Source organism: Miniopterus natalensis, chromosome 6 (genome assembly GCF_054644295.1).
Source record: "Miniopterus natalensis isolate mMinNat1 chromosome 6, mMinNat1.hap1, whole genome shotgun sequence".
NCBI classification, from domain to species: Eukaryota; Metazoa; Chordata; class Mammalia; order Chiroptera; family Miniopteridae; genus Miniopterus; species Miniopterus natalensis.
This window is the reverse complement of record NC_142086.1, coordinates 9233907-9255869: the sequence shown is the minus strand read 5'-3', so window position 1 is coordinate 9255869 and position 21963 is coordinate 9233907. Positions and strand designations below refer to the sequence as shown.

The following is a 21963-nucleotide window of genomic DNA, read 5'->3' as shown; positions in this document are numbered from 1 at the left end:
GTCCTGATGAGGTCTGAAGGTTATCTGTGGACCTCGGGTGTGCATTCCGGCCCACTCCCACGTCCTTGGTATCTACAACTGCCTGGGTATCCTTGACTCACCCGGAGTTTGTAATTGCCCTGCTGTCCCGTGCTTGCAGAGGGTCCTAATCTCCCAGGGCCCTTGCCCTGCAGGCAGGCCTCCCTGATTGCAGTTCTCCCAACGAAGAGTTTCCTGTGCTCTCAGTATTAGGAAGGGAGCTTGGCAAATGTAATAAATAGGTGAATTTATTCCCGGATTTCTGGGAAGTCATCGCCACTCTGTATGTTTCTGTTATTAAACGTATGGTGGCTGTGACGCCCCCTGTTAATGATATGCTGCGTAGGATTCCGCCTGGGCTGCCTCCCCCCTGCCGCCCACCCCTGGGCGCGCAGTCTGGAGAAACTGTGCCATGCAGCTCCAGGCCTCGGTCCTCTCCGCTCCAGCTAGTGGGCACCTCCCAGGGCCGAGGGCTCGAATGTTAACTCATGTCGGGGTGTGAAGAAAATGGATTTGAGGAGAGCTTGATTGCAGATCTAAAGTGAACCTCCATTGTTTCGTGGTGGAAAAATAGTTTTCCTTCCTTCCTTCCTTCCTTCCATCCATCCATCCATCCATCCATCCATCCATCCATCCATCCATCCATCCATCCATCTCGTCATTCCTCTGTTCAACCAACGCATATATAGTGGAAACTACTAAATGGGATGCAGCCGCCCTCAGCTGACGTACATTTTAGCAGAGGAGACGAAATGCTGAAGGCTGGCTGTTGGCCGGACGCCCCCAAGCACAGAGGTCTAGGAAAGTGAGCGGACGGGGCCTCTTCATTGCTTCCAGTCCCCGCAGGCCAACAAGTTGTCACAGCTCCAGAATTAGGATCACAGGTTCATTACGAATGGCTTCTACAATTTAACGTTGGTTTCTGCAGCAACAGAGTTGAACTGCTTGAATCTGATCACTGGTGAATTATCTCGGATGTGTCAGGTGCTCTGAGTGGAGGGGGTCCCAGGAGCGCCTGGGCGGGGGTCCCGGGACCCTACCTTGTTGGGAAGGTAGATTTTCCCCTGCCTTCGGTAGGCATCTATCACAGACATTGTGAGAGTGAACTTTTGTGGGAGACCTCCGTTAGCCCTGATAATGAGAGTTTAATTTTTGCTAAATTTCCCAAAAGGCTGTCAGGCAGCTCTGGGCCCATCAGAGAAATGGCAGCCCTAGAAAAGAGGGCAGTTTCATTTAAAGTTGTACTTCCTGGTGTCTTCATATTTTTAAAAAAGAAATTAGAATTGTTTGTGGAGTTTTCTTTTTCTTTGAAAGTAGAAAATGAAGTTTTTAACTTTTAAAAATATAATTTAGTGGGGTTTTTTTAATTGCGATAAAATAAATCATTTTGCTAAGTGAAGGAAGCCAGACCCCCCAAAACTGCATACCATATGATTTCATTTATGACATTCTGGAAAAAGCAACAATAGGGACAGAGAACAGATGAGTGGTTGCCAGGGTTGGGGGTGAGGGAGGAGGGGCTGCTACAAAGGGGCAGCATTAGGGAATTTGGGGGGTAGTGGCACAACTAGTTCTGTATCAGTTTCAGTGGCTGTTTCCTCACCGTATGTATTTGTCAAAACTGTATATAAATAAAAATAATAATAAACATAAAACACAATCATTATAGAAAATATTTAAAATACTCAGAAACAAGGAAGAACATAATCACTCATGCTCTTACGTAGGTAGAGCAACTATGAAGATGGTGATTTCTTTCCAGTCTTTGTATGGATTTGTGTGTGCGCTTTGTTTTTTAAAATGCAATTAATAGGCCCGGCCAGGCGTGGCTGAGCGATTGAGCATCGACCTAGGATCCAGGCGATCGGGGTTCGATTCCCGGTCAGGGCACATGCCCAGGTCGTGGGCTCGATCAATGACTCTCTCATCATTGATGTTTCTCTCTCTCTCTCCCTCTCCTTTCCTCTCTCTGAAACCAATAAAGATATATTTAAAAAAAATAATAAAATAAAATGCAATGAATACCATATCCTATTACTGTGTTGCCATCTCCTAGTGTATTGGGCAACCACTTCTTTATTCTGTGTCAAGGAAGTTGTGCTGTGACTTTGGTTGTATCTGTCCTAAGCTGCCTGGAATCCTTTCTACAACAGGCTAAGCATTTTAAGATAACCCGAGCCACACGTGCCTATAATGACTATGGAATGTTCTGCTGTCACAGCTAAAAATTCAGCACAGCATCCGCTCAGTGTTATAAAGGGCATGTTTGCAACTTCGCCCAGTGAAATGGAAAATTTTAGTAACTGCTAAAAAATTGAGAAACAGGCTTCAGTCCCCGTTTGCCATCTGAAAGAACAATGCCTTGACATGAAGACAGACTCATGCCTTTTTCTGAGGAGAGTATTTCTTCCCATGTGTATTATTCATTTAAATATGAAGCTGGGGGTATGAGTGGGGGGTTCTGCCTCTAAGATTTTAACCTTGAGGACTTCCTGTCGGCCCCCAGGGCCTGGAAGACCTAAGTGGAGAAGCCTCGGCCTCCCGGCCCCTCGCCAGGGGCTGCGTTGGTGAGGAACTCGGCACTGTTTGTACGCCATCCTTTCCTTGACTGGGGCTCAGAGGACAGGGGAATGCAGCTTGTCACACAGAAATGCTGACTCAGCCGGGCCTCTGGTTGCCGGGGCAACAAGGAGGAGGGCAGAGGGTTCGGGCAGGAGGCTGCGGAACTTTTTGGCAGGTCTCACGGGTTTCTCTCGGGCTGGACAGCCACTGCGGCCGGCTGGCCAGCTGGCTGGCTGCTCGCAGCCATTCCTGAGCAAGGCGCGGGGAGGGACACACCCGGCTGTGAGCAGCTCTGGTCTGGGGGAAGGTTCTGTGTTTTGTCATGTGAAGAATGCCTGTTTAGAGAGGTTAAAAAGGGTCGTATCATAGCAGATCGTGAAGCACGTGTGGTGGCAATTTCATGAAGTCTTTCCTCTAGAAAAGGGGCTAAAACTTAACTTTTTGAAAAGCATTTTATAGAATTAAGTTTCAGGGTTGACTGTGACTCCACCAGTATTTCAACCCCGCTAGGGCAGCCTGGCTCTTTAAGTTCTTTCATTCATTGCTCGGCATGCTCTGGACACTGAGTGCAGAGTGCTGAGCAGACACATTGGGTCCTTGCCTCGTGGAGCTTCCCTTCCAGCTTCCACCAAGTGTGTGGTTTGTCTGCAAGTCCCAGAAATAATCCATTTTCTAAAATGGTCTCGTGTTGTTGAGGAATGATACCAATTCAAGCCTTTTTAAAAGGATCCTTTTGAAAATGTTGTAAGTTGAACACATTTTTTAAATGGAGGTCCACTGTTTGCACACAGAAAAAAGCAGCTTCTTATTTCTGATCTTAAGATCACTAAGGTACGAAGAAATATTCCATTTCAAAATCCTTTCAGCTATTTTTTTAAGTGAAGAGAATGTCATGGAAGTTATGCTGTGATCATAATATCTAAATTATAATGTGTTCCTTAATGTGACTCTGAGAAACAACAGGGATTATAGAATAACACAGATTGTTATATACATCCTGAATTAAAAGAGCAACAAACAGGCCGTGGGTAGTAATTACGGACTCAGATGTCTTCCCGAAAGTGCTGGGGTTCCGACTGTCCTTTCACAGCGACAGCCTGGCAGCTGAGCAAGTGATGAAGTATCTCAGAGGCCCCGGAAATGCGACAGGGAATCTCTAGAATCCTTTGGCACAGAGTTAAACGAATTTGCCGTGGGGAGTTTTTCTGTGAAGAAGGTGCATAATTCCGGGTCTGCCTCTGAAGGCCTCGGGGCTGGGCAGAGAGCAGCTGCTCTGCACCAGAATAACTGTTGTAATGTTAGGATTTCAAAATGTTGTCTCTGTTTTTTCATTTATTTCTAGTCACCCCACCCTTTATAATGAAAACAATTCAATCTTCCATTTTTGTGGAATCCCTGGCCACATGCACACTTATATCAAGAGGGGCACCCTTGGAAAAGGTTATTGTCATTCGTTTATCTTTTTTTTTTAATATACATTTCCAGTTCAGTTTTTTAAAATATATTTTTACTGATTTCAGAGAGAGGAAAGGAGAGGGAGAAAGAGATAAGAACATCATTGATGAGAGAGAGTCATTGATCGGCTGCCTCCTGCACACCCCGTGCTGGGGATCGAGCTGGCCACCCGGGCTTGTGCCCTGACCAGGAATCAAACCTCAATCTCCTGGATCCTAGGTCGGTGCTCAACTGCTGAGCCTCACCCGCCGGGCTCATTTGTTTATCTTTGAAGTGTATTCCAGGGCGCAAAGGAGGGGCCAGTGGAGGCCTCCCTCAGCCCAGGACAGCCCTCCCTCAGCCCAGGACTGCCACAGGAGGCTTGCTTTCACCTGCTGTTGACTTTTTTGCTCCACTGTTGATTTAGCCCGCAGGGAGCTGCAGGCTGTAGGGAGCTGGAGGGGAGGAGGTCTGAGGTTTGCTTCCTTCTACTGACAAATCGGTGTATTCACACCCCACCCTCCACCTCTTTTACATATCACCCTCTCCCACAGCTGCTAGGAGAGGGTGTTTTTAAACCTACATACAATTATTCATTTCAGGGAGCTAGATGGATGACCGCAAACTCCACCACAAATTCTGAAAGAGACTCTCCAGCCCTCATTTTGCAGCAGTGTTTCCACCCCCAGCTTGGATCTGAAGTCGAAATAAAGTTGTGGTGGAGGAGGAAAGGGGAGGTTCCAGGGACAGCTTTCCAGATCTTTCTGAAACTAGCCTTTAAAATCTGAACGTATAACTTTGCTTGGTGTGTTGTGAAGTCTCGGGACACTAGCTGCACCCATATGCATTGAAAAGGATGGTAGAGCCCATGCACTTCAGTCTTTTTTCCAGTTCAGGATGGTTAACTGTATTCAAGAGTTAAACATGTCGTTTCATGAAATCTTCCTCTATCCTGGGATGGGGTTGGTATTTCCGTGTCAGAGCTGGGAAAGCAGGCCCAGAGAAATGAAACACCTTGTCCAAGTCCCACAGCCAGTCGGTGAAAGGCCAAAAATTTGAGGTCTGACACCCCCAGCTCTCGGCTTTCCTCTCTGCGCTACACTGTGTGTGTGGTGGTCACTAGAGCAGACTGGAGCCAGATCGTGGGAAAGTTGCTTAACTTCTCAATGCCTCGGTTTCCTCATCTGTACTATGGAGACAGTTGGGCTGTCATGAGATGAAATGAAGTAGTTTGTTAAAGTTCTCAGAACAGTGCTCCACACGTTGAGAGCTATATACAGGTATCAGCTAATAGTTCCTCCTCAAAACATTTACCACTATGGGTCATTCATTCTGTTGGCTGGCCCAAGGTGCCAGGTTCTTTATAAATATGCGTTTTTAATCTTTATAACAGCCCAGCAAAATGAGTCAGATGAACAAACTATCAAGAAAGGTTAAGAATTTAGTCTCAGATGTTATAGCTGGGGAGTAGCTGAGCTAGGACTCGAACTCCAATCTTTCTGTTGCCAAGGATACTTTTTCCCTGTGCCAAGCCCGGAACTTGTCTAATAGCACTGAGCCTTTAACAACTGCTTGAGAGTTGCAGTGGCCAGTACCCCAGAGAACGGGGAAGAGCCAGCTCCACCCCTGTAACTAGAAAATCCTTCGTCGTATCGGCCTCAGACTGGGGTGGAAGGGATCTTCCTGTTCCCCTATAGTGGTTCCTTAATAATTTGAGAGCCAAGGTGTGCCCCTCAAGTCTCTCTTCTGGTTAAACAGCCCCCTACTTCTTCACAGGACACTTCACTCAGACCCCTCCCATCCTGTTTTTCTTCCCTGGTCACTCTGTGGCCTCGGCGAAGTGAACAGCAAAGACCTGGGTGCAGCCTTGACTGGAGGTGGGCAGGTCGGTTGAAGTATCTAGAGGAGCAGGGCTGACCTGCTATTTGAGGTGGAAAGGAGGTTGGACCATGGAGATATCAGAGACATGGACTCCACCATCATTACACGTTGTCTGTCTCGCCCTCTCCCCCATGAAGTAGGGCACTGTCTGTGTTCACTGCTGTATCTCTGCAGCTGGGAACAGTATCTGGCACCTGGTAGTCTCCATAGTGTTTTTAAAAAAATAAAGGAATAACTGAAGGCATTGTCGTGGGGATTGAGGGAGTTATTTGACTTGGATTTTGAGCTGGGCTGAGTGGTCACGGCCTTCAGAGAAAACTTGACCGTAGTAGGAAGAGCTGCTTTGAGGCTAGATGGAGGAGTGTTTTGGGAGCCTTGCAGTTTCAGACTCCTGCTGGCTGTGTTTGTTAGGAGTTCAGGGCTGGGAGAAAGGGAAGGTCCTGCTTGCTGTGGTCAAGGTAGTCAGGGAAGGCACCCTGGAAAAGGTGTGTAATGGAACCTCTAAGGGTGGGTGAGATCTGGTTGATGAAGAGAGACCCAAAGTACTGAGTAGTCCAGGAAGCTGAAGACTTGTTTGGGAGAACAGGGTGGGTGGGGGTGGAGGGGACACTGGGAAGGGGTCTGCGAATAGACTTATCGAACTGGGGTGCAAGTGGGAGATGAGAGACAGACCAGAGGGCTTGGATGTGCCTCCAGCTTAGCATTTCTTCTGCCTGGACTACAGGGAGCCGGGGACGGAGCCCAGGGTTAGTTAAGGCAACTGCACCGGCAGCTCTCTGAGTCGGAGACTTGAGCCATGTCGTAGCCCAGCTTTGGCCAACTGTCCCTGTTTTCGTCCGTTTACTTCGTCTAGTGCCCCGTCTGCTGTCTTTGCTTCAGCTGTTTCAGTTCCAGCCGTCCTGAGTGCTGCTTCTTGGTCAGACCAGTCAGGTGCTGGCCTCTCGTTTCGGCCCCTGTGGGGCTGTGGGTGCCATGTGGCAGCCAGAATCATATTGAGTCTGGGATTGAATTTTATACCTAAATTTAGTAGTTGTTTTTTAAAATCCTCCCTTGTTTGGATGGAGATGTATTAGCGAGGTTAGTCCTCATATTTCAAAAACTAGGACTTTGAGCTGCCTTTTTTCTCCTTCCATTCATGAGCAGAAATAAGAAAATACTGTCATTCAAAAAAAGGTGAGACTTTTAGAAAATCTAAATAAAGAATTATTAGGTTATAAGATATAATTAAGTAAAATGAAACTTCTCAGCATTCTCCATTTATATTAAAAACTAATTTTAGCCCTGGCTAGTGGGGGTTGGTTGGAGCATCGGCCTGTACACCGAAAGGTTGTGGGTTCAATTTGTGGTCAGGGCACATACCCAGGTTTTGAGTTCAGTCTTCAATCAGGGTGTGTATGGCAGGCAACTGGTCCGTGTTTCTCTCTCACATCAATGTTCCTCTCTCTCTAAGATCAATAAAAACATATCCTTGGGTAAGAATTAAACACACACACACACACACACACACACTAATTTTATGTTATACAAAAGGGTTTTACAAGCTTCTCCTTATTAAAAAAAAAAAAGAAAAGAAATTGTTTTCTTGGCCTTGCTGACTCGTCTTGGCGAACTTCACACTTTGCTTTAATCCTTCATGGTGGAAGGCGACAGGAAGAAGTGTGTGACACTCAGAGTGGATCAGGCCATGCAGGAGTGTGGTCTTTAAGACTTTCCATTTTGGTTCCTGGGATTGGAATACAGAACTTGAGATGATAATAAAAGTACTTAGTTAACGCTTATTAGGTGACCCCATGTGCCAGGCCCTGTTCTGGGCACCTTATATGTGAAACCTCACTTGATCATGACAGCAGCCCTGCTGGGTAGATGCTGTTCCTGTCCCCACTCTGCAAATGAGGAACATGGGGTAAATCACTGGTCAGGAGATGGCAGGGCCAGCGTTCAAGTCCAAGCACTTGGCCCCCGAATCCCTGCTCCTGACCCCTCTGTGTGAGGAGCAGGGAGGAGGGCAGTGGGATTGTGACCTAAGGTTGGCGTTTGCGCCTGGCTAGTTAGGGTGTGCCCTATAGGCTTATTTCTCACATATTTGTGGTTGAAGATGAGAATTGAATGTCCTTAGTTTATTTTTTTCTTTTATTACTAATTACAATTTAAAATATTCCCACTTAAATTCCAGTAATGTTTTTTACTTATTCATTGAGCAAATATTTATCAAGTGCCTGCTATATGCCCAGCTGTTACAGGCAGTGGGACATAGGAATGAACATGACAGACACTCAGATCCTTTCCCTCTTGAGCTTACATTCTAATGGGAAAGAGAGAACAAATATTTAAGTTGCTATGCAGAAAATTTAATGCAATCTTTGAAGAGATGTCATTTGTAGGAAGCAAACATTGAGGGAGTGAACCGTGGGAAGGTTGGAGGAGCATGTTCCAAGCAGAGGGAACAGTTGGTGCAGATGCTGGAAGTGGGAGAGGCAGCTGGAGGGAGTGTGTGAGGGGACGTCGGAGACGAAGGAGGAAGGTGGACCAGGCTGTCCTGCAGGGCTTTGTGGGCCACCATGTAGGTGGGTTTCCAGCAGGGGGCCTGCATGATCTTCAGGTTGGCTGCTGTGTGGAGTGACTCGTGATAAATAATTCATATTAATCTTGGAGAAAGTGTTGCCTCCTATAATAACTTTCTAACTCAGATGAGCCTAATTTGTATTTAACAGTTATGCCCTGTCTGAGTGGCTTAGTTGGTTGTGTCGTTCTGTACACTGAAAGGTTGTGGGTTTGATTCCCTGGGGCACATACCTAGGTTGCAGGTTTGATCCCAGTTGGGGTTGGGGCATGTTGGGAGGCAACCGATCCATGTTTCTCTCTCACATTGATATTTCTCTCTCTCTCTTTCTCTCCTTTCCTCTCTCAAATCACTGAAAACATATCCTCAGGTGAGGATTTTTTTTTTAAAGTTTGTATTCAGGTTTATTCAACACCCTGTCTGTCTTCTCTCATTTGTTAGTCATTTGAAGGTGGAAAATGATACTGTGAGTCCCCTACAGGCAGAATTTAGCATTGGGCTTATGCTGGGACTATCACATGGGAGTCAAGTCTTCAAAGTAGAGAAACATCAGTGCTGAAGAATGGAGCTTGGTTATCTTTAATTTAAAATAGAGGAAACAGACGTGAAATGGCACGGTGAACCTCTTTCCCCAATACAGTCTAGGTTCTTTCAGCTTTGATGATTATATATAGTCCTTTTGAATTTTATTTACATATTTAGCCACACACAAGAATTAAAAAAAAAAAAAAAAAATCTATATTGTATTTAATTGAAATATGCCAGGAATAATTTAAATGAAGAGGGAAGTTTAGGACTATATGTTTTATACCTAGTTTCTGCTATTTTTTCTTATAATTTAAACATTTTCATATTACATCATTACAGATGATAAATAATACATATGCTTTATGTATATAATATGCATTTTTTAATTCTATGAAATTCCAGAAATGATTCTTATATTTATATTCAGACCACCTAAAATTTCAAATTCAATCAGTATTCTTAAAACATGGTGATAAGGTTTTGTCAAATACAATGAAATGCAGCCATCTCTTCAACTTGTATGTTTAGAAGGGCATCAGTTTGGGGGTAAATCCCACATTTATTAGTGTATGAGTTTGTGGGGGGTTGGCAGGTTCTAGACTCCTCACACCAGGTAGCCCCTGTTGCTCACCCTCGTGAGGCCTTCGGGTAAGCTTTACTTGGGGAATACAGTTTCCAGGGCACACTGCCTGTCATGTAAAGACAACTGTCATAAAATATTCAGTTTTTCTAGATTTATTCAGAAATACTTCCAAGATTTGGCTTATGGATTAAAAAAAAAAAATTTTTTTTTTTTTTTTGGTTTGCTTTTAATGGATGAACTGAATAAAATCTATGTAAGTTATGGTATTCTGATGATTTGCAACCTGAATGAAGTCAACCAGCAGCCCTTCCTAGCTGGGTACTAATTTCAGCGTACATCAGCAATGCAGTTTCTTATCAATCGGTCTCTCACAGCTTGTAAGAGTCTTGCCACAGTAACTCCTAGTAACGGTGCAGTGAACTCTAGTAACCGAAAATTTTTATAGCCGATGACTTCACTAGACTTGTCTAGACAGCAGTTACTCTCTGAAATCAGAGCATGTTAGGGCTGGAACAGATCTCACAAAGATACTGGAACTTACATGGCCTGAATATTTTCTTTGCCATTATAACATGGTTTGGGACCTTAAGGGACGAGACCAATGTCGTTAGCCTGGGAAGTGGGCAACTGATAGGCATAAATATGGGAAGGGCCTAACCTTGGTTTTGGATGAAGTATAAACATATAAAAGTTTTCTTCTCTGGAAACAGCAGCAAATTTGAAAGAAACTTGATGTCTGGTCTTGTTTGTCAAAATGAGAGAGACTCCCTGGAGGTTATACCTAGAGAAAATAACTGCAGTCAAGTCCGTGACCTTTGGGTTGACTCTCTTGGCAAAGTAATGCTAGCTTTAAAAAATAATGCTAGCGTTCTGATTTTTGCTAATGAAGTGCAGATGCTCTCAGTTTCCCGTCAGAGGGATTTGGACTGAGTCTGCGTGGTTCCCTAACCTTCAGCCATTTTAGCCCTCGACAAAATAATTAGTCCAATAGAACAACTGACTGACAAACAGCCTTTTTAACTGATTGTTTTGCTCTCCTGGCTCTTGGCATAAAACTGCCAGATACGATTTAATGCAGAGCCTGAACTCTGTAACCCCACAGTTTTACTGGCTGGTAAGTGGCAAAGACCGGAATGTACCTGCTAGTGCAGAGGAGTCCAGTGACTTGGATTGATTTAGATTTGGTCTGAGCACCTGGGATAAAAATAACCTCATTTCTGAGAAAGTGTCTCGAGAGGCTTTTCTAAGATTTGGGTATTTAAACTTTTGGATGGGTGAAACAGTTGCCACGTAAGTACCCTGAGGGCAAAGATAAGCTGAGCTTCTCATTAACTTTGTGCATGTGAGGAAGCGTCTTAGGCCTGTCTTAGGCTCTTCGGAGAAAGAGCACTAATGATTTCCTGATGCCTTTGACTTACTAGGGGTAAGTGTAAAGTGCTTTGTGCTTGGTGAGCCGTTTTCATGCGATCTATGCCTTGCTCTGGCCCTGTGACGGGGAATAACTTGCCTCTCCCTGTGCCTGGTGTATTCCTGCAGGAAGCCGCCCTCTGTAGACAGCTCCCCATGGAAGCCGAGACTCTGGCCACGGTTCAGGCTGCTGTCAGCCCGCCCGCCATGACCCCAGACATGAGATCCATCACTAATAATAGCTCAGATCCTTTCCTCAATGGGTAAGTTAATATTTTGGGGCCACTTATTTTTGCTTTCTTTATTTTGTGGTCTAGAGTTTAGTGGGTGTTTGTTTATGTGGGAAAAGGTGGGCAGTGTGGAGGTTGGAGTGGGGATAGAGGCAGCAGGTAGAGGGTGGTGGCAGAAAAAGTAAAGGCAGAGGAAGTTAATTACTTTTCTTTTTTGAATCTCAAATTTAAAAATTGGTGCTACGGCATGGGCTGAATCCTTAGTCAACAATTTTAAAATGGGGATGAACTTATAATTTCAGTGGGATGGTGTTGCACAGTAATTATTTGGAAGAATCTTGTGGTTTAATGGGGGGGTGGGAAGCATGCCATATGGCAAATAGAGAACATAGCAGTTAAGAAGTGGTGTTTATGGTGCAATGTGAGCGAGGCCTGTAGGTTAGTTAATACTGCGCTATGATGTCAGCGTCCAGGTTTTGGTCATTGTACTGTGGTTACGTAAGGTGTCCTTGGGGATGCAGGGGGAAGGGTGCACAGGAATCTGTATTCCTTTTGCATCTTCTGTGTGATTCTAAAATTATTTCACAACAAAATTAACTTAAAAAAAGAGATGATGTTTTAAAATAGGAAACATAAGAGGAGATGGAACAGATAGTTTAGTCAGGAATATCTCCATGAGCAGAAGTAGTCAGCCTCAGTCTCTGAAACCCAAATAAAGGGCGGAGTTCTAATTCCTGTGCCTTTTCTGCCTTTGCAGAGGATTCTGGGAAACAAATACAATTATTAGAGTTGTTAAAAATAGATGAAAACAAACAGTAGCTGAAATAATGAAAGAGTTTTAAAACTGTTGATTTAAAAGTATTTAGAATGTTCAGAAAAGTAAAAAGAATAATAAAAGGTTCACGATGTCCCCAAACCCAGATTTCCCATATTTTTATACTTTTTTTTTTTTTTAATAAGTGTTACAATTAATATTTGAACTCACCCCTACCACTACTGAAATGTTTCCTTTTTCCTTCCCTCCCTAGTGGTAGCCCTGCTCACACGCTGTCATGTGTCCCATCACATGTGCTTTTATGCTTCGTTTTTGTTTTGGGTTTTGTTTTTATGCTTGTTGCCTGAAGATGTGTGCATTCCTAAGCAACGGTCAACATTGTTTTCTGTTTTTTAAAATTTACATAAATGCTGTCATACTCTATGTGTAAGAACAAGAAATTGTTATTTTGAGATGAATAGGAAATCAATGTCAATTTACAATGAACAGCCAGTTTTATTTGCTTACAATTTATTAATTTCATTGACATTGGGAATGTATGTTTCAAAACAATTAAAAGGAGGTACAAAGTGTGCTTCTCCTCCGTATGTGGAAGGTTGGGCCGAGTGACAGAACTGCACTAGGTAGGGTTTTCGCGACTGTACTTTAATTCTGAGGTTTCTTTAGTGGCTCGCACTGATGTTTCTCTGCCTTCTGCTCTCTAGAGGGCCGTATCATTCGAGGGAGCAGAGCACTGACAGTGGCCTGGGGCTAGGATGCTACAGTGTCCCCACGACCCCAGAGGACTTCCTCAGCAACGTGGATGAGATGGACACAGGTAGGAGTAAAGCCTGCAAGTACTTGCAATGCATTTGCATTTTTAAGTCGTCTTTTTAGTCATCTCCATTGTAGAATCCAACCAAAAACAATCTCAACAACAAATAAAATGACAACCAAAAAACCACCCAACTGCCCAAGCACTATTAATAAATCCTAGCCCTTCCCCCGTAGTTTATACAAATACAGTTTTGCATCTGGGCACAAGCTTTTCAGTTCTGCTTTTTCTCTTTTGCTGGCCCTGGCTCCACACAGCCCCTTCCTCGCCGTCGCATCAGCACGCGGCTGTCTGCTGGCCACTCTTCCCCAGGGAGTGGCGACGTGCTCGGCCCCTAGTTGTGAGGAATGGGCCGCCTCCTTGAGCAGTGCGCTGTTTTATAGTTCAGCCGGCACGCAGTTTTCCATGCCAGTCACTGCATTTGGGAAGCCGTTGGCAGGGGGCAACTCAGAGGATTGTAGATTGTCAGCTCCAAAGCCCAACATGGTAACAGTGTCCTCCCTCAGCCATGAGAGAGAAGAGCCAGGGTGACCTCAGCCTGGCCCCCAGCCTGCACCGCCCAGGCCAGGCCCGCTGGCTCCCGTGCACGGAGGGAGGCCTTCAGTGCCAACACTGAATTTGGTCTTATTGGCCAAATCTAGATTTAATTATCAAAGTCTTAACCTCCCAGAAGATACTCTAGAACCAAAAAGAAAAGACAGCCGAGGTGTCCACTATTTGGAGTTTTTCGTGCAAGTTTCTCCTCTATCCTCACTGACCATAGAAAATTAACTGTTCTGTGGTGAAAATAATTGCTTTTCCCACTGCTGTTGTCCAGAGTGCCTGTGTTTGTCACACTCTGCTGCTGGACGCCAGCTCTTCCTCCTCTGACTCTAAGTTATCGGTCAGACGAGAGACAGACCTGCCAGCCAGCGTGGACGCCGGGGCAGCGGCCGGGCCTCCCTGCCGGCCGTCACCTGCCTGCTTAGAGGACTGCAACAGGCCGTCTTGTAGGCGTCCCGCAGGGACAGTTTGGACTCTTTGTTTTGTTATATTTAATTTATTCCTTCAGTTTCTCCCTCTCTGCCTGCCTCTCTCCCTCCCTTTCTTTGTCTGTCTCTGTTTTTCGGTGTGAGATTTATTTTGTCCTTTTGGAGCGGCTCCTACCTAAGCACTGGGAAGCCAGTGAAGATAAAAGGCAAAGTTAAATAAGAAAAGACCAAGGAGGCCTAAATCTAAGCTTGACACTAAAAAAAAAAAAAAAAGATGCATTCTATTCTGTAGCTTTTTTGAATGGCCTCGAGTGGGTAAACAGGGAGTGTTTTAAAGCCAAAATGCTTTAATGGAATTAAGCGGCATCCTGAAAAGAGCACCGTCTTTGCAGACGGGCAGCCTAAGTTGCGTTCTCGCTCCTTACTCCTGGCTGTGACTTTGGGTGGGTGCTGCAGCCTCCCGGCGCCTCAGAGCTCTCGCCTGGAAGGTGGGAGTCCTGTGCTCACTTCCTAGAGTCGTGAGATCACAGAGCTTGGCCCCGAATTCTTTATTACTTCTAAGAAGGCTGAGGTAATGCACAGAAGGAAGTTGATGAATGTTAGGGTTCCAGGTTCTCTGGTTAAGTACCAGCCCACAGAGTTTGGGGTCGCTTCTGTGAAGCCTTCATAGGAAGTGGGCATAAACCCTCTCAAGGGGAGAGCTGTAATTACACAGTCACAGGATGAGGGGAAGCCGAGGATGGACAGAGCTCCCGTGTAGCTAGAAAAGGCCTGTTAGGCCCACTGACCACATGCTGAAAGGGAGCGAGCCCGCTGAGCTCTCCCTCTGCAAAACGCACATGAAGCCACAGCTGGACTTGGTGTGAAGACAGAATATAGGAAACACCAAGAGCAAAGCCTGGGAAGTTACTCAGCCTTCCAGAATATTCTGAAATAATCGCACCCTTTTAAGAATTGCCTGGTTTTTGTCTGTCCCACTTTTTAAGTGGATAAAACTACAAAGACCAAGAAGATTACAAGGAAATTGCAACGTTGCTCCAAAGAGAGATATTTTAAAATTGCTAACCTCAACCAAGAAGCTTAACTAGTCTCCTCCTGCCTTCCATGTCTGAGGAGAAAGGATAAGAGGACTTCTTTAAGACAGAGAGCTTTTTTGGCTAAAAAATGTATTCTTGAGCTATTAAAAAGTTAAAACAGGAAATCAATAGAGGTAAATGATCCTAACCAGAGATGAAAAGGACACCCGGCACCTTACATCAGATAATTCTTGAAGGCAGATAGTTTTTTAAACCTCACTTCCATCTGTTACACTCTAGTGGGTAGAAAAAGGTATTTTGGATTTTTTTCTATTTTGATGATTTTTCAATATGCAGCTGAACTTGATTTAATTTTCATTGCTTTTTGCAGTGAAAACCCTACAAAATATTGCTAAGAAGCAATGCTATTTTATGAGTTATAGAAAAGTCATGAAGCTTTGCTATCACCAAAATACAGTTGGCTTATGTTTCCCTCACCCCTAGGAAGAATGTCATTTTCTCCTTGGAAAATACTTAATGCATGTGGTTGAAATGAGTTTTCCGCAGTTTGAATAGTGAAATTTCTGTGCGTGCTTTTCAGGAAGGCTACTGCACTTTCATGACACAAAAGCTAAGTAATGAGTTTCTTACAAATGATGCTGTGGTGGACGCTGGAGAGGTGCATTGTATTCCTTCAGACAGTTGTTTGGGGCTGTTTGAATTAACTCTTTGTTCTAATGTGTCATCAACGGTGATCCAGTTCTAAGGTTTTTCCTTCTCTAAGCTCAATTGACAAACATTTATTGTATTTCTGTATGTACATGAGTTTGTGTGGGTGGTGCCCAGAGCCATGGGTGTGTGATGGACTTCACGTGGTGCTTCACTCCAGGTTGTGAGGAAGGTGCTATAATCCCAATTTCATATGGGTAAACTGAGGGTCAGGCACCGCCTGTGTCTGAGGCCACACAGCTAGAGCAGTCTTGGGCACAAGGGTCACTGCGTTTCTCATGCGCTATTATTCGGAAAGAGCACATGCTTCTCTTGTTACACCTTAGGCGCTAATTCTTCTCCAGATCAGCATTTTTCCAACTGTGTTCTGTAGACTCTGGTTCTGTTAGGATGTAAATTCTGCCAAAGATGGATTAGGTGACTCAATAGGTTTAGGAAATAGGTTTCTTAAGACAAGATAAAATAAAGCAGATTCTTTACTGCAAGACATCTCATAACCCTCCTGTGCTCACAGGCATTGTGACTCACCTGCGTTGTGAGAAAGGCATAGAGTTTGGGGGAGGGAGGAAGGGGGGGGATCTGCAGAACCCACTTTATAAAATGCTTTGAAATTGATCCCTAGAGCCATCAGTGAAGACAGTCTTTTAATAACACGGTTCAAGGAAACTCCTCACCTTTGAACATGGAGTGAGGATATGGGTACATATAAGCTTGCGGTTAAATCCTGAGAGTTTAGCCCTGTGATAAGGCATTTATTACAGTCAGGGCCTCTCGCTCTTTCACAAACAGCTCTTCCTGCTGCTGGGAAGGCACAGATTGTAGGTCAGACCCCCGGGGCCTTCACCGGTGCCTTCCCTGTCCCCTGGACTTGTCCATCTGCACCATGGCTCCCCAGGACAGTTAAAGATCCTTGGCACCTCTGCATCCCAGGAGCAAGCATCGCCAGCTCTGTCAGTGGGGTAGCTGAAATTTTGCCCAGTGTTGGCCCAGCGCAAGTGAAAACAAGAATTATGTTAACACTTGGACTGGTCCCCTCTTTCAAGAGCTTAAAAAGGGAGTCAAAATGGTTTCCTTTCATTCTGTTGCAGGAGAAAGTGCAGGGCAGGCGCCCATGAACATCAATCCTCAGCAGACCCGTTTCCCTGATTTTCTGGACTGTCTCCCGGGAACCAACGTGGACCTCGGGACCCTGGAATCTGAAGATCTGATCCCCCTCTTCAATGATGTCGAGTCTGCTCTGAACAAGAGCGAGCCCTTTCTGACCTGGCTGTAGTCAGTACCATTGTAGCCTGGGTACAGCCATGACCTGACATTTCCTGGGCCTCTTGGGAAGGGCGACGGAGCAGAGCAAGGCTGCAGGTGAACCACTTTCTGCCCCCATGACTCATGCTCCCTCCTTTCCATGTGGCCAGTTTAATCATTGCCTGGATTTGATTGACAGTAACTTAAGTTAAACGGAAATAAATATTCTATTTTCATTTTCTGCAAGCCTGCATTCCTGTGGTGGGTTATGCAGAATTGCTTCCCCGTTTTCCTCTCTGCAGGCCCATGACTAAGCTTTATGGGTGTTAGCTGAAATTTATACATCAATTGATTATAAACCATAAAGAGATGACCACAGGCAGTGACTTCTGACAGGCGGCTCGGTCCAGGAAATGTACACAAAATTAGACCCGATTCACAGTTTCAAAAACTGTATTGATGACAGTACTACCAAATGCTTTAAATATTTAACCCGAGCTTTAAAAATCATCGTATGGGTAGTAAAACTCAGCTGTATGGACTTCAATGCATCGCTGGACCCGTGCTAGCTCTGATGATTGTTACTGCTCTGTATTTGCGAAGGCACACAGCCCTCTTGTAGTTCATCCCCTGTCATTTCGTGGCGTGGCATCCACACAGCTAGTCCTTCCAGCAGCCTCGGCACAGCCCCTGTGCTGCAGACCTTATGAAAGAGACCCGCTGGGTATTAATCATGAGCATTTACTAAACAGAACATTTAAGAATTGCAAGTTGGGTTTTTTTTTTAAAAATTGCCGCTTAGAATTTGATGTTTATTTTATGAAACACTATAATTTTGTAGCTGATGACAAAGGGCAGCCAAATGTTTTTGATGAATCAGTGGCAACTGTGTTTTTGTCTTTTGAAACTGTTCTGAAAGCATCAGGACACGTAGCTTTCAACCTGCTGGAACACACAGCAAGCTATTGCTTTTTACATTCTGAAGCCTTGTCAGTTTTGCTTTTAAGATTTCAAGTGTTTAGAATAGTCTTATCTATGAAACTGTTTGAAGGATGAAGCAGATCTCTGACTGACGTTTAAAAACATGCCCTCTTGAGGGTGTATGGTGGAGACATGTGTTTCTGAATTCAGTAAAATTGATCCCTTAGTATATTATCCTAACCCTGTTTGCTACAGTTGGTATAAAAAGGCATGAAATATGTACTCAATACCTCTTATGTAACCAAAAAATGTTTTTTTTATTAGCTTTTAAGGACTGAGAGGGTGCATCGGGTTCACCTGGCATGCACTCTGTCTGCCAATGACGTCCTCAACTGTTTAGTGTTTTCAACTGACGTTATTTATAATCTATGAATTTAATATCTTTTTAAAAAGACAATAATTCAGGTCTCTGGGAGGAACCTGTCAATTCCCAAGGGGGCTTATTTGTTCGGGATCATCAATAAGGTCCTTTCGATGTATCAGAATATAGAACGACAGAATACATTTATCTTGCTGGAAAGAAGGCACGTGAAAAGGTGCGAGATGAAGTAGTAAAGTTGTGGAATAGAGTGGAAAGGATACCAGTCGTGAAATGGAAAAAGACACGTTATAGTACCCCAAAAGCAAGGCAAGCAGGAGGTGTGAGCGGTGCCCCCCAAAACAAAACAGTTTTCTACTACAACCTTTATACCAAAAGACTGTCGTAGAAGAAAAGAGGGCTTTGGTGCACTTTACGTGGCGGGGGAGGGCAGGGATGGTGGAGCCTGCCCGAGCCCAGGCCCAGGCCGAGGCTGAGCTGCTGCGGGGCCGGGGCCGGGGCCGGGGCCGGGCCGGGGCGAGAGCCTGCTGTGCTTCCAGCACAAGGGAGTGATTTCTTTCTCCTGGGGGACCCGAGGCTTATGTTCCTCCGAGTTCATCTCTCTCTCCACGTGCTCCGAGAGAGATGGGGGCGATGTTTATGTTGCTACTAAATTGAAGGGAGCACTATTTCTTTTTCTCTTGTGTTAGCAATAATTGCAAAAAGAGTTGTACATGCTAAGAAAAAAAAAACACACCAAAAAAACCAAAAAACAAGGGACCTAACAAAACTGAGCAGTGTTACTGTATTTTTTAAAAATATTTTTATAGACTCATTTTCAGGTTATTAAACGTAAAAGAAACAGATACCCCTCTTTTTTTCTAAAGTAGATAAAACATCGATGATTTGTATTATCAGTTTTTAGACGTAATTTCCTAGTAAGCTTGTGGCATTAGAAAATATTAGAAGGTTTTTTTAGTGAAATTAGTTGAAACATTTATTAATGAATATAAGTATTTTTCCAGAATTAAATGTGGACCCTGACTATGTGTTTACTAATAGATAAAGCCAGATATAATTTTTTGTGTTTGTTTTTACGGCCATAAAATATGGTCCTTGTTAAAGAACACTAAATAGAAATCTACATACGAACAGCATTTTAAAAGCTATTTCCTATTATCGTGAGTGTTCAGACCCCTGCAGAATCATGATAAGGTGCTATTTATATTGTTTTTCTTATTAGAAAACAACTGCCAGGATATCTAGTCTTTTTTTTAGTCCTACATCAATCAATAAATTTTAACATTTCATTCAATAGTTTTGCCATAGAAAAGGCCTATTAAAATTGAAATAGAAAAATAATTTCAGAGAGAGATCTTTCTAGGTATTTCCCCCCCCAATAAACACATTTTCTTGAAGCAAATACATTGTTAAAACCTATTTGCAACTCTGTTCAATCTAAGTCATTCTTAGTGTTTCACCATAGTATTTAGGATGTGAAATGCCTTCTCTTTCACTGATTACACAATGTACCAGAAGCACAGAAAACAGAAAAAAATGAGTGTGCTGGGGGGTATGCCCAGCCTGGTAGAAGAGCTCTCTGTAGAAGAAGGTGATCTGAGCGGTAGAAGTGTTGCCAATTACGAGTTGTGTTCTCGTGACATAATTAGGAAGTAACTTCTGAAAGTACAACTTCTATTAAAAAGAAAAAAGCTGTTAAAAAGAAATTGTAGATTAGTTTAATTGGGAAAATGGGAGATTGACAGAGACCGTTTCCCTAACACACTACATCATTTATGTGCTAGTACTTAACTTTTTTACAAAATTTACTTCTACATTTTGTAATGTGACATCTGTGTTTATTTTTAATTTAGAATGCTATGCGTACAAAGGGTATGCAGCCAAATCAGGCAGATCAAACCATTTTACCTGGACTTTGGTACTGGTTTTTACTTCTCTGATTCTGTATAAGAAAAATAAATACAATTGAGTTTCCACTTGGAGCCTTTGTGTTTTTATTATTTGTGAGTGTTCCTTTTACTGAGGGCTTTGGGTGGTACTGTACTGTACTGAAGAGAGGCTTATGTAACCTTCCTGGCAGAGAATAAAAGAAAGAAAATTTTGTAGGCAAACATTTTTTTGGCTCAAATGCCTGTTCTTTAGTATTCTAAGCATCCTTTATTTGAAGTGCCCCGCTGGGATTTTTTAAGACTCTGTATGTGTGTGTGTACTTTAAAGATCCTTCCAGCACCTCACAGATTTGACTGAGACGTCAGAGGTGTAGGAATTCAGTTTTTCTTCTATTAACAGTACAGTATGCCTCCTTGTTGTCAGAACTAAAATCAGCTCCTCGTTCACTCTGTGTGTGATGTGACAGTATTTTCTCTGCCTGTTGAGACCCTCGATGAACACTGCCGTGATCCCTTTGCCACTGCACAGAAGCACTAGGTGAGAGCACTCGTAGCAGAAGAGTGTTTAAGCGGAAGCATTCAGCTAAATGACAGAGCAGAGAGATGCTAGTGGAAACATTACCCACATTCTAGGGTCTAAGTCTCATGCATCGTTTTAAAAACCATATTTTGTCATCACTTGTAACATGCTCGTTGCTGAAAATGTTATAAATCACAACATGTATAAAGTAAAAACTGAAAGTTCTGTATCCCCCAAATCTCGCATTAAAAAAAAAAGTACAACAGATGTTTTACCTATGTTAGATTTTTTTTAGCAAATGGAAAACAATTATACATACTGTTCAGAAGCTTTCATTTTTTTCCTCTTAACAATAACAATGATATTACTAATACTTACTGGGCATTTACTATGTGCCAGACACTATGCAAAACAATTGCTATAACCTAATTTAACCTGCACTGCAACCTTACCATTTCAAGGATATTATCCTCAATTTACATATGAAGAAATTGAGGTTTAGAGAGGTTATGTAACTTCAGTAACTTCACACAGTAAGCAACAGATAAATCCAATACCTTCTGGTCATCTTTCCATGCAGGTACATATAGTTGTACACTTCAATATTTTTAACAACAAATAATATTTGATGTCTATTATTGTTAGCCAGTTGGTAGCTACAAACTGTGCTTCAGGAAATGTCTTATTCTTGTGTGAATATGGCTGGATTTCTACTACCAACAGTAAGGCTTGTTTCACCATTGCCAACCTAGAGCTGGATAATGCCTTTTTTTGACCCCCTCTATCAAATTTTCTGTTTTTCTTTTAATCCTCAAAGAAGGATATTTTTTCTATTGCTTTTCAGAGAGAGTGGAAGGGAGAGAGAAAAAAAACACATCAATGTGAGAGAGACATATCAATTGGTTGCCTCCTGCATGCGTCCTAACTGGGGCCGGGGATCAAGCCCGCAACCAAGGTACTCGCCCTTGACCAGAATCGAACTTGGGACTCTTCAGTCCATGGGCCGATGCCCTAACCACTGAGGAAGCCAGCTAGGGCTGCCTAACCTTTTAAAATCATTTTTTAATTACAGTTGACATACAATATTAGATTAGTTTCAAGTGTACAACCCAGTGATTTCATCACTTTGAATATTTCTTGCCAATCTCTTCTGGCCTGCAAAGTTTCTGTTGAGAAATCAGCTGACAGCCTTATGGGAGCTCCCTTGTAGGTAACAAACTGCTTTTCTCTTGCTGCTTTTAAGATTCTCTTTGTCTTTACCCATTGGCATTTTAATTATGATGTGTCTTGGTGTGGGCCTCTTCAGGTATTTCTCGTTTGGGACTCTGTACTTCCTATACTTGTGCCTGTTTCCTTCACCAGGTTAGGAAAGTTTTCCATCATTTTTCACACAGGTTTTCAATTCCTCACTTTTTCTGTTCTCCTTCTGGTATCCCCATGATGCAAATGCTGGTGTGCTTGAAGTTGTCCAAGAAGCTCCTTAAACTTTCCTCATTTTTTTGTA

At 43.5% G+C, this 21963-nt stretch overlaps 1 protein-coding gene across 2 annotated transcripts in view; it reads left to right on the top strand.

The window, feature by feature from the left end:
* The window catches only part of WWTR1 (WW domain containing transcription regulator 1), a 124323-nt gene extending 104297 nt beyond the window's left edge, over positions 1–20026 (top strand). For both annotated transcript variants that reach the window (XM_087818079.1, XM_087818080.1), the window contains exons 5-7: positions 11103–11236; positions 12683–12795; positions 16597–20026. In XM_087818079.1, the coding sequence (XP_087674205.1) occupies positions 11103–11236; positions 12683–12795; positions 16597–16781 (432 nt within the window). In that variant the 3' untranslated portion in view covers positions 16782–20026. The remainder of the gene's footprint in view (positions 1–11102; positions 11237–12682; positions 12796–16596) is intronic.
* Positions 20027–21963: the final 1937 nt, after the last annotated feature.